Source organism: Rousettus aegyptiacus, unplaced genomic scaffold (genome assembly GCF_014176215.1).
Source record: "Rousettus aegyptiacus isolate mRouAeg1 unplaced genomic scaffold, mRouAeg1.p scaffold_m13_p_9, whole genome shotgun sequence".
Classification (NCBI taxonomy): Eukaryota; Metazoa; Chordata; class Mammalia; order Chiroptera; family Pteropodidae; genus Rousettus; species Rousettus aegyptiacus.
In genome coordinates, this window is record NW_023416312.1 from 45,492,939 (window position 1) to 45,506,784 (window position 13,846).

At 32.9% G+C, this 13,846-nt stretch overlaps 1 protein-coding gene across 2 annotated transcripts in view; it reads right to left on the reverse strand.

Annotated features, from left to right (window-relative positions):
- Window positions 1-13,846, reverse strand: part of POF1B (POF1B actin binding protein) — an 80,741-nt gene that overhangs the window by 30,727 nt on the left and 36,168 nt on the right. For both annotated transcript variants that reach the window (XM_016121869.2, XM_016121859.2), the window contains exon 7: window positions 1,402-1,532. In XM_016121869.2, the coding sequence (XP_015977355.1) occupies window positions 1,402-1,532 (131 nt within the window). The remainder of the gene's footprint in view (window positions 1-1,401; window positions 1,533-13,846) is intronic.

The following is a 13,846-nucleotide window of genomic DNA, read 5'->3' on the forward strand; positions in this document are numbered from 1 at the left end:
AAGGGATTAGGAAGTACAAATTAATTGCCACAAAATAGTCATGGGGATGTAAAGTACAGCATAGAGAATATAGTCAATAATATGATAACTATTTATGGTGCCAGATGAGTACAAGGATTATTGGGATAATTGCTTTGTAAATTATATATATGTCTAACACCTAAACTGTTCACCTGAAACTAATATAAAATGATATTAAATGTCAACTATAATTGAAAAACAAAATAATTTTAAAGTATTAATTGGGTACCATACTAAACTAGTCACAATACTAAGAGAAAGGAACCAGTGTTAAAAAAGCATCCCTCATGGAGCCCTCTGTATTCTAGGGGTGGTGGTGGTTGTGTACTGGATGGAGGAGATGGCGGAAAAAGAACAATAAATAAAGCAGACTAATCCAGAGTTTGGATTTTGCTAAGTAGGAGTGACAATAAGATAAGGAGGCAAGACAGTTGAAGATAATGACAAGAGAATAGTTGCAGTCATGAATTTTTATAAAAGAAAGAAAAGTCATGGAGGAAGTGGCTGATAAATGGAGAGAAAAAGATGTAATAAATGGAGATAAAAGAGATGGACAACAGTTTAGAGATCTGTAAGAAGTACAAGAATTTAGTTAGTCTGAACTGGAAAAAAGTTCTATTGACTTTTTCCTCCAGATTTTTATGAATTTGTGGTACTTTTGTAGATTTAGTCTGATAGATGACCACATATATAATGTGGCTATGTAGTAGAGGGCAACTTTGTGGTGTGGCTTATGGAATTCATTTCATGACATAATATGCTCTCATCTACACGTGAACAGTCGATAATTGTTTATTTGTCTATATATAATTATAAATGACTTATTATGCATTATTATATAACATACATATTTGTATTTATATTTATATTTATATAACACATTTGACATATTATATGTAATATAATATTAAAATAATATATAACATTTATAATGTATTACAATGCATATTGAACTCCGGCTTTCATATGTTGAGCAAATGTCAGTGGAATATAAATAGTAATGTGTTAGCAGTGGGATTCTATCATATATCATCAGCGTAATATGTTAAAAGAAGTCATTGTATATCATGCATTTTTGAGCTCCTTGCCCAAGAGGTTGCATTTGCCACCAAAGTACATTACAAAAGACGATATACAGAATTCTTTATTGATCTTTAAAGGACTGGTATGATCTATTTGATGATTTTCATAAAGTACATTAACTCTTAGCATGAGACATTTGCTTATATCTGCTCATATAGTTGCATTATTTCCCCATTAAAAGTACTAAAGTTTTGCTGTGAATCTAAAATTGCTTTAAAAATAACATTTATTTAAAAATGCTAGTGTTGTAAAATGTTTGGTAGTCGCAACATCAAGGCAAATGAATATTTATCATACCTTCCTCCAATTCTCTGCATATGTTCTAATAAACAGTGATATAAATCCGTATTTTTACGGCTTAGATCAGCAAGCAACTCTCCAAAATATTTGGGGTCCAATTTTTCAGGGCCATCATCCTGAATTATCACCTGAAGAAAACATCAATCACAATTATAAACAATAATAAGTGTTTCTAAATTCACATGTTTTGATGTGAAATTTAAAAAATTGAAATAACCTATTAATACAAGTAACTATGACTCAAGCCGCTAAATTTTCTTTGCATCTGGGTTTACATTTTTTCAATATGGGAGTAATTTAAAGGAAAAGCAACATTGCGATAACATTTTCAATTTCATTTCACTCAAATCTAAGTGATCTAATGAATGCAAAGTTTGAATAATTTATATAAAAATTCTTGTATATATATGCTTAAATAAAACAGTAAAACAAGTAAATAAAAATCTCTGAATTGCCCATTATCATCACATGGCTGACCCACCTGTCTCCTGTTGAAAAAGAAAATATGAATTATTTGAATTATACTGACTACATAAGAATTAATTTCATTTGAATTTGCATTTTATCAGTGAAAATCAGCTTGAATTATTAGTATATCTTAAAGTCAAATTAAATAAACCTTCCCAATTAAATGTGCTTTTATGTATATTTTATTGAATTTCCTTCATTTATTATTTGGACTGAATATCCAGTCAATCTGACATGGACAAGAGTAGTTCAGGGTCAATGTAGAAAATTTTTACACCTCAGAGACATCTGAAATCTTAAACACAAATTACTATGAATGGTGTCCTAAATAAGATCTATTCTATTGCTTTTATATCCTTTGGTATCAATCTGTTCAATATCGTTGACCACCTTGCCTCCCATCCCCCAAACGACACTACTTGGAGGTTAATAACTTAGGTTGCATTCCATTCCATCTTTGGTATTGCATGTGGGACCAAAGTCCTAAGTGTATATGATAGACTTCAAATTTGACCATTGATACTTCCTTTTCAATCTGTCTTCTGAATGCAGAACCTAAAAAATTATACATGCTAAGGAAAATGGAAGGATTGCTAAGTAAGCAAAGATGAGCTTTCATAGTCATATCTTTGTTATGATAATCCATTTATAAATATAGGAAATGAGAAAATGCCACATTCAAAATACAGTATAGTATCATGTTTTTATAAAACACTTTTTTTCACATTTTAAAATGTGTAGATGAATATACCGCAATGCTATCTTGTCTATGTACCAGTTTACATGAATAAACTGGTAGAGTCAATATCATCACACAGTATGTTTAAATGCCATGGAGTTAATAAGTTGTGTGTATTCAATACAAAAAATTTAAATGCTCACATGAACATAGTAACACATTCTATTTTCCAATATCTTCTCTGTTCCAATCATATTAAGATTTCACTCTTCTGGGCACACATCGTGTTATTCCTGCCTCTGGTCTTTACTCATATTTTTCTCTGTTTTGAATACACTATCTCATTCTTGTTATGTATCCAAATCTTACCCATCTTTTGAAATCCATCTCAAGATCTACGGTAGTAAAACTATACTAGCCAGCAACCTAATTCAATTTAGCTCTTTTTGCTCAATTATCTTGAATCGTTTTCATATTATTTTACATATGTAAATCTTCTTCTTCTCTCAGTACTCTCTCCCTACCTAAAAGAATAAACTTAAGATTAAAGAATAAGTCATATTTTTTTTCGGTATATCCCATAGTATCTAGCACAATATTGATTGAACACTCTATAGTTGTTCAGTAAGTACTTGTTGATTTGAAAGAAGTCATCTGCCTTGTTAGAAGTGAACCGCCAAATGCCAGCTGATTCTGGAAATAGTTTTTTTTTTTTACTGGTTTCTCTCTTAAAGCGCTAACCAAGAATGATTCAGAAGGCCAAACAGAACATAGGCAGTACTTCCCCAAGAATATCCTGGTGATCCGTTATACCCATTTTCCTAAGTTCAGATAAGTCGAATTACAGCAACTAAACTGAACTCCTTTAGAACTGGAGACTGACATTTGAGTTCTACCTAGATTTCTTGTCTTGGCAGTCAGCTCCTCAGTGATAGACACCTCTCAGGAAATAATGAAGGTCAAAATTAGGCAAATCTTTATTCAGAATAATCATGAATACTTTTGATTTCATATTTCATGTATTTCTCCCTTATGGACCATCTATATGTTCATCAAATTGGGAGTAGCCTAAAATCATGGCTTCAAATATGATTTTAAAAAATCAAGGTTAACTGGTTGAGAAGAAAATCTAGCTGTCATGTCAATGTCATTCCATTGCTCTACAGGTTATTTCTTTGCTGTTACTAACCAGGTAGATACCCCCTTCCTGCTTCACTTCTCTCTCCATGTCCCTTTCAAAGATGTAACTTTCCCAAGAAGTAAAGAGCATTTCTTTAAACAAGAATATTCAAGTACTGAGTTCCCTTCTTAGAATCTCTAGACTAATTTGATGTTTAGTATTTACATATTTTTCTCTCTTAGCTGGTTATAATCCTCTCTTAATACTCCGATAATCATGTTTTTATTTTATTTCCAATTTTATTTATTTAATGGGGTAATTTCATGGTTTCAAATTGTCTTAAAATATTTTTTAAAAATTTTTCACAAATATTTTCCTGTCATTGCACTATACACTAGTAAACCTTTTAAGTACATAAATCTTAATCCACATGAATCTTTAGTGCCATTACTAAAAATTCTGCTCAAGTGATTTCTATGTGGTGGATTTAGGTACCCAAACAAAGAATCACAGAGTTCAGGGCAAGGAATGTTCTACCTTAGCATTGTGTCTATGTTCATTACTAAAAAGAGGTGTTAAATGTTACCAAAATGAAGTGATTTTATTTTGAGAAATTATAATAATAACTAATGTTTATTTACCCCTTACTATGTGCTGGATATTGTACTATAGACTTCATGTAAAGATTAAATGAAATAATGCTATCTTGTAACCTCTACACAATATCGCCTCCCCGCATGACCTCTTTTGTTCGTTTTCTTGGTTATTTTAGAATTATACTGTCCTTGACTGCATTATTTTAGAGGTTAGTTGGACTAAGACTTGAAATAGCAACTAGTTTGATTTTCTTAGTGTGAAACTATGTGAAATATGCCTGAACTTCAGGTAATAACTTTTAAGCAGCCGGAGAAAAGATAAGAACATTAGAATTGAAGAACAGGTTCTTTTGGCAAAAGAGATGTCAACGTGTAAAAGCAGGAAACAAAATTTCACTTCTTTGTGTATATATTCCTTTTCAATTTTGTACAGTCTACATTTACACTAACATTTGAGTAACACTCAGTGAAAACTTAAACCCAGTTGGGTTCAAAACTTCGAAGAGGAGAGGGCAGAGAGAAGTCAGATTCTCATCTACTATTAAGCCTTTGACAGGATCGTGCTCAATTATAAGGTGAAATTTCCTAACTATAAACTGTGATGTGCCAGTTAGCAATGGTTTTCATTTACTAAATAGCAGGTCTTTAGAGCTTCTTAGTTTTATTGTAGCTATTTGCAGGTGTTTTTTGACATATCTTTTAGAGTTGGCTCAAAGCCATATTCTTGTTGTCTTGAAAAAACCAAGATAGGAGTCCCCCAAGGAAGCATAAGTTTTGGGTCAGAATAATAGTAGAATAGTGGTAGTTCTAATAGATGGAGGTTTACATTCCATGAAATTATTGTGTTTATACAATACTTGAGATAATAACCTTACCCTGAATCTACTCTTGTGCCTGATGAATAAGAGCTATCTTGAATGTCAATCTTGAATAATAGTTTTAGCTTTTTATATATAAACATGGCAGGAATACAAACTGTGCTGAGGAATAGTTGTTCCCAGATACACAAAATGTGATATTTCTTTTACAAATTACAAAAAAAATTATTAAAGGTTCTTTAGCACGCATCAATTAAGTACCTTTAATTACATCATTATCGGACTATAATAATGGCCAAATAGTTCAACTCCTTATCTGATTGCAGGAAAAAAAAAACAAGACAAAACAAACAAACAAGCAAAAAACCTTTGGTCAGAATTGCTGCCACAAACTCAAGGCAAGGCAAAACAAGAATGTTTAGGTGTGAAATTAGAGGCAAATTAGTGATTATTTTTTTCCAAAAATTCGTAGAAAGAAACTACCTTGTAAAGGGAAGCCATGGGCCTTAACTTACTACTGTCTTAGAAGTTCTTGTTCTGGTTCCAATTGGGAATTTTGTTTTTTATTTGTGGTCTATGAGATTCTAAGAGTGGCTTTCTTTGTTTTTTTTTTTTTTTTTTTTTTTTTTTTTTGCTAGCATCCACACTGTATTAACTTTGATATTCAAAGATGATACTTTTAACCAACCATATTTACAAAATTTAATGGTATGATTACAGAGCCCTACAGATAGGCACACAATGGTTATGGATTTTGACTGAGCTATCTGTATTTCCTTGCCTGCCATCTTCCCCCAAGTTTAATGGTGTACATTTGTGAAAATGTTGCTCAGGACTAGAAATAGTTTTTTTAGCAAGGTACAGTCACAGTCCAGTAGTACAGGGTGTTGGCTTAATTAAATTTATTCCCACTAGGTAACTGGCTTAAGTGTGTGCATTTTTCAACAATTTAAAAGGATTGTTTAGCAGATGCTTAAAATGCCATGTTATATAAAAGAGATTACACATAAATGTCTAACCCTCTAAAAGGTCATGAACATGTTAAGTAACAGTCTGCTCTGTTTAGATCTTAGTGGATTGTAACTTTTTGCTATATGACAACAAAAATATCACTATTAATAAAGTTACAATGCATAGATTATTATCCTGAAGAGCTCATAATGATATGGTAACATTTGTAGATAAATAAGGTTACTGCTTCATTTATTTAATTTTCATTTGGGACACTTAATAGCTGTCAGACTGATTGAAACCATAGTTAATCCAGTGGACATTAATCCCTGTGAAATTAAATACATTTTAGGTATGTCATTTGGCTACTAGAGTAAAAATAAACAATCAGTGTCTTCCTATTTTGTACTACAAGAAGAAATCCTAGCGAGAGAAAAAGTGTCAGAATTTTAGGTTCTGAAAATCCTCACTGCTATTTTAATCTCCATAGACATTTTAGTAAAGAAATATTGGATTATACGGTACTTAATACATTGAAAATTATCAATAAACACTGTTATTAAATTGAATGCACTATACAACAATCACAATTCTAAAATGAAGACTTTACTCTTAACAACAATTCTGTATTTGAAATAAAGGCCTAATTTAATATTCTATGTGAGTAAATCTCAGCAGCAAAGCTCTATAACAAAGAAAGGAAATTGGAGACAAAAGTGGAGCTCCTACTTCTAGGTTGTAGATTAAATATTCCATTTAACTTCTCTGAACCTGTGTTGTCAATTGTAAAATGTAGATCATTAAGTCCCTACATCATAAAGTTGCTGGATGCACCACTTTTTTTTTTTGGTAAAATGTTAAAACATACAAATAATGCTTTTATTTGACTTAAGTCATATGGACAATTGGCTGTTGGAATCATGATATAAAGATATTTAAAAGATGATTGGTACCAAAGTCTATGAGGGCTGAAGATGTAGTAGAAATGAAGAAATTGAGGGTGATTAGGAACTATGAGGACAGAGTGTGGGAAAAATCACTGATGTGAGTGGTGAAGTTCTCATAGATAATTCCAGGGCAGAAGTCAGTAGGAAATAGAAAGAAGGTTGAGGAGAGTGACTAGGTCAGTAGATAGTGATAATACAGGCCAACAGGATGGTATATATGGATTGCAGGATTTTAAGGAGAGGAGATGATTGATCAACAAAAATCAAAACACTTGACTACACAAACACTTGTATTGAGAAAAGAATTAGTAATAGATACATAGAAAACCAAGCAAATGAAAAAGTTAGGGAAATAGCAACACCAGCAAAAAATAGTTGCACCAATAAAAGTAGGCAAAATAGTACACAAATTGGTTCAGTGATAAATAATATTTCAAACAAATAATAATATAAACATGGAATGCTGATTTGTAACAGAACAATCAAGAGATAAAACACATCAATAAATCAAGAAATAGCAGCATAAGTACATACATACTATTTAGCTACATGGAGGTAAATACCAGAAGAAAAAGCTAAGACTTGAAAATGATTGTCTCTGGGAGATTAGGTGTGAGTGAAGAAGGTTGGAATAGGTCATTGCTGTTACAAACCTTTTATTACTATTTGACCTTTTAAGCTATATACATGCATTACTTTCATTAAAAAAATGAAACTATTTTTTAATGAGAAAATGAATAACAATTCTTGTTTGTCACAAAATGAGAGTCCAAAAGAACACCAGAGCAAGAGGCAGCAGAAACAGATAAGGATGGTGCTGGGAAAAGATGGGCCCCAAACAGACATGACTTAAATTTTTGGAAGGAATAGTAGGGGATAGAGATTTGTACAAAATACACTCATTTTCAATAATGGAGGTGGAAAAGGCAATACATATGGAGAGAGATTGAGCCACATATTAATAAATGAGAGAATAGGCAGAACCGCTGAGTTTATTGAACTAACTAGCCCAGAGATCTCATCATTAGTGAAGGACTTATGTTAAACAAACATTGTAGCAAGCTTCCTGGATACTTGTCAGTAGAAACACCTGACAATAAGACCTTTGCTGTCTTAATGTTGACAAACATTGAATTTTCAAATGGCAGAAGAAATGCATTGTAAGTTGGAGTATTTTTCTTTTGGCAATAGAATTATCAAAGTGAGCAGGACTATTCTTTTTATGTCTTCCATGACTCCAAAAAGTTTCTTGGAAGCCTCAAGCCAAGTGGAAAAGTGTTACACATATGATATACATAATTATTTGAGTCTTTCTTATAAACACCACCTGTATGGCAACTTATAAAATGAGTTCGATTGAGCTTTTCCCTGTCAATAACATGTGTGAATTTATCTGTTTCTTGCTAATGGCAGGGAAATGATCACACCACATTATTCTTACTATCTTCAGGAAGGAAATGTGATCAGGATGTTTTTAATTTGAAGCCAAAATGATGATGTTTCTAAAGAGGACTATAGAAAACATACATAACTTAGTTTTATAAAAAAAATATTTTGGTATATATGGATTGCACCTGATTTTCAAAAATATTTTAATGCCTTTTGCTTTGTGGAAAGCACTTCAGTTTAATTTTAAAATATCATTACAATGGGAACCAATTTCTTATATTGATGCTTAGAAAGATTTGAGGCCTGGAGTTGGGAGGAGATGAAGGTAGAGAATCAAACATTCATTCGAGCATCTATTATGTGCTTGGCACTACTAGGTACTTTAATATTTTATCTCATTTAATTCAATTGTGCATTAAGTATGATTCTCCTCTTTCATAGATGGGGAAACTGAGGTTCAGTCCAGTTAAGTCAATCCCTTAAAATCATACAGCTCAGCAGAATCAAATTTTATAAACCCAGATAATTGAATTGAACATCTGTTCTTTCTACCTTATTGTGCTACCTCCAATTACAATTTAACCCTAAATGCAAACCAAAAGTGGGCCAATCTACTTTTTAAAAAGCCTAATTTAACTTTTCTCTATTACCCTTTAAAGAGACTCTTCCAGCATGTGAAAGAGACACAAAAACACCATGGATGCTAGGTAAGAGAACTTATTACCTGCCCTCCTTTGTCCATGGGAACCGCACAACCAGGTTATCCCATCTTCATTCTGACCAGGAATGGATCTAATCCTATGTAATCCATACAAGTGGAATTACTAGCTCTAAGCTTCCCAGGGCATTATTCTATTTTCAGCAGCATTTCAACTTTACCTTCATAAAATATTGAAAAAACACACACAAAAAATATTACCTATATAAAAAGACTCCAGCCCTTAACAAAGCTAAATCACAATCTCTAACTGAAGCACAGATGACAAAATAGAAAGTAATATATTGATTACCCAACTCTGGTCATTTTCTAAATAGACGGTATCTAGTGTAGTCCAACGTATTAGTTATCCTGAGCTAGTGAAAGGCTATCACAGCACTACTGTTGCCACTGTACAAGATTATGAATCCTATGATATTGTTCCCATCTCTGATAATTGTCTTTCACTTCCTTCCTACTGTCATTATTCTAGTTTAAGTTTTAAACTTATACTATTTAAATAGCTTCTAATAATCTCTCTGCAAATCCTTCTCTGTGACATTTTTTTTCACGATGTAGACTTTATAGATCTGGAATCATTTTCAACATATATTTTCATTTAGTCTTTATAGTAACTCTGCGAGGGTAGATATTACAATCTAAATTTTATGGATGAGTATGTTTCTGAGTAATTTACTATTTATTAATAACACGCAGCTTGACAGGGGCAGAGCTGGAACTCGGATCCAGTTTTTCCTACCCTGAAGCTAGTCCACTTTCTGTTATATCACCAATACCTCCCCACTGTCAAACTCTTAATCCAGTGCTCTATTTGTTTACACTATTGATCTAGGACTCTCCACATTACTAACTCAGCTTTAAGTGGAAACTCTCAAACTCTGGAGTCAGGCTACCTATGTATGAATTCTGGTTCTACCACATACTAGCCGTGCAAACTTTTGCAAGTAACTTAACCTCTCTAAACTTCAGTTTCCTCATGTGAATAATAAGGGCAACAATAATACCTTCTTTATCTGATCATTGTGAGAAGAAAATTAATCAATATGCCAATCTATCTTCTACAAAGCTGCTAGGATTAGCCTCCTAGAGCATGCCTATCAGTATTTTCCTACTCAATAGCCTTCAATTACTCTCCATTGTCCACCAAATAGAGTTCAAAAATTTAAACTTAACATTTGGATCTCATGATCTGCCTTAACGTATCATTTTAGACCCACACTCTGGTACTCCTCATCCTCTCTTCCTTTCCATATAAATCAAAACACTAACTGAAAACCTATTCTTGAAACCCAAAAACTACTTTCCCAAATCTGACTTTTGTCATGTGATTTCCTCTTTTTTAGGATGTCATCCCCATGCTACACCACAATACCACATATGGAAATTCTGCTTATTCTTCAAAGCCCAGTGCAAATCCTGCTTCCTCAACAAAGCATTCCTTGATCTTCTAGCTGAAATCAATTTCTTCTCTCTACTGTTCCCTGTTCCTCCTATATGACAGACAGCAATTTTGCTTTGTATCGTTTTATGTGTTTGCCACTTTTCCCTATTAGGCAGTAAGCACCTATAAAAAATGTGACAATGTTTTACCTAGTTTTATATATTTCATAGGACATGGCATAAAGATTTATTGTTTATGAATAAAATTACTACTAAAAACTAATAATTACCATTTGTTAACTACTTATTATCAACACTCAACTACGCTAAGTGCTTAACATACAAGACATAATTTATTCTTAGAATGACCTGTAAGAAATGGATGATGAATTTCTATTTTATGATGAGGAAAGTAAAGCAGAGCAAAGTTAAGTATTAGATTAAACTGTATGAAATTTTTGCTATTTGACCAACTTTGAGTAATTCTAAAGGCCAATATTTCCATATATGATTCAGAAAAAATATAATTTTAGGTTCTTTTAGATTAGAAGAACATAAGTTTTTAAGTAATTTTTTTTTACCAATATGGCCAAAGTGAATATTTCAAATTTTAAGTCCTTAGATGTAATGTCATGTATATTTAATATAAAACAATCAAATTCCTATATGGACAGGCTCTTTTATTTTTTCTTATTCTTTGCCTTTTGTCTTTTACAAAGAGTTGCCTATGAATGAGTCAATTTAAGCAAGTTGTGCCTTCTTGGAAAAAAGATCTGAAAAACATAACACTGATTCTCCATTGTTCTGGTTATTATTATTATTATTTACTTTTTAAAAATCAAGTTTATCGGAATAACATTGGTTAATACAATTATATAATTTTCAAGTGTACATTATAATTTGACATCTGTATATTCTATTGTCTGTTTACCACACAAAGTCCAGTTTCCTTCAGCTACCACATATATGATCCCTTTTACCTACTTCACCATCCTCCTACCCCTCCTATATTTGACCCGCTTTACCGCGTCTACCTCCCCCCACAAACTCCACTCCCTACCCTCTGGTGACCACTAGTCTATAGTCCAAGTCCATGAGTCTCTGGTTATTTGTCCTGTTCATTTATTGCTTTTAGGTTTATATCCCACATATAAGTGATGTCATGTGATTTTCAACCTTTTCTGTCTGGTTTAATTCACTTAGCATGATTATCTCGAGGTCCATCCAGGTTGTCACAAATGGAAGTATTTCATCTCTTCTTATGGCTGAGTAATATTCCATTGTATATATGTACCACAGCTACTTTGCCAATCATCTATCATATGATAGATATCATATCATATCTATTGATTGCTTCCATTATCCAGCCGCTGTGAATAATGCTGCTGTGAACATCAGTGTACAAATATCTTTTTGGATATGGGATTTCAAGTCTTTGCGGTAAATACCCAGTAGAGGGATTGCTGGATCATATGGTAAATCAGTGCTTAATTTTTTGAGGAACTTCCATACTGTTTTCCATAGTGGCTATACCAATTCACAGTCCCACCAGCAGTGTATGAGAGTTCCTTTTTCTCCACATCCTCTCCAACATTTCTTATTACTTTTCTTGTTGATTAAGCAATTCTAACAGGTGTGAGATGGTATTTCATTGTGGTTTTGATTTGCATTTTCCTAATAGCCAGCAATGTTGAGCATCTTTTCAAATATTTGTTGGCCATTTGTATGTCCTCTAGAGATAAGTGTCTGTTCAGGTCCTCTACCCATATATATATATATATTTTTTTACTTGTTATTGCGTCATATGAGTTCTTTGTAAATTTTGGATATTAGGCCCTTATCAGAGACGTTGCTTGCAAATATATTTTCCCATTCGGATGGTTGTCTCTTTACCTCGTTGATGATTTCTTTTGCTGAGCAGGTGCTTTTTAGTTTAATGCAGTCCCATTCATTTGTTTTTGCTTTTACTTCCCTTGCCTTTGAGGTCAAATTCATAAAATCCTCTTTAAGTCCAAGATCCTTGAGTTTAGCTCCTATGTTTTCTTCTATGCATTTTAATGTTTCAGGTCTTGTATTGAGGTCCTTAATCCATTTTTGAGTTAATTTTGGTGTGTGGTGAAAGACAAATTCTAGTTTAATTCTTTTGCAGGTTGCTTTCCAGTTTTCTCAGCACCACTTATTGAAGAGGTTTTCCTTTCTCCACTGTATGTTTTTGGCTTCTTTGTCAAAATTTATTTGCCCATGTAAATATGGGTTTACTTCTGGACTCTCGATTCTGTTCCACTGCTCCATGTTTCTGTTTTTCTGCCAATACCATGCCGTTTTGATTACCGTCACTTTGTAGTTTAATTTGAAGTCTGGCAGAGTGATGCCTCCAGCCTTGTTCTTTTTTCTCAGGATGGCTTTGGCAGTTCGGGGCCTTTTGTGCTTCCATAAAAATCTGATGATTTTTTGTTCTATTTCTTTAAAAAATACTGATGGGATTTGATGGGGATTGCATTAAATCTGTATAACGCTTAAGGTATGATGGCCATTTTAACTACGTTGATTCTTCCAATCCAAGAACATGGAATTTCTTTCCATTTCTTTATATCTTCTTCGATTTCTTTTAATAGGGTCTTATAGTTTTCATTATATAGGTCCTGTATTTGATTTGCTAGTATCCTATTTGTGATTTTTACATCTGTGTTCATGAGAGAAATCAGTCTGTAATTTTTGGTGTGTGTGTGTGTGTGTGTGTGTGTGTGTGTGTGTGTGTGTGTGTGTGTGTTTTCTTTACCAGGTTTGGGTATCAGGGTACTATTGACCTCATAAAATGAGTTGGGAAGTGTGGCCTCCTCTTCGATTTTTCGGAAGAGTTTGAGGATCTAGGTGTTAAATCTTCTTTGAGTGTTTGGTAGAATCCACTGGTGAAGCCATCTGGTCCTGGACTTTTACTTTTTGGTATGTTTTTGATGATAGTTTCAATGGCCATAATATTGATCAGTCTATTTAGATTTTCCACTTCTTGATTCAGTCTAGGACAGTTGTATTTTTCTAAGTACTGGTCCATTTCTTCTAGGTTTTAAATTTGGTGTTATATACTTTTTCATAGTATTTCGTATGATCCTGTATTTGTATTTCTGCAGTGTCTGCCATAATTTCCCCTCTTTCATTCCTGATTTTGTTTATTTGTGTCCTTTCTCCTTTTCTTTAGTCCGTCTAGCCAGGGGTTTGTCCTTTTTATTAACCTTCTCTAAGAACCAGCTCTTTGTTGCATTTATTTTCTCTATCGTTTGTTCGTTTTGTTTTGTTTTCAATTTCGTTTATTTCTTCTCTAATTTTCATTATTATTATTTTTTCTTTCTGCTGACTTTAGGCTTCATTTGTTCTTTCT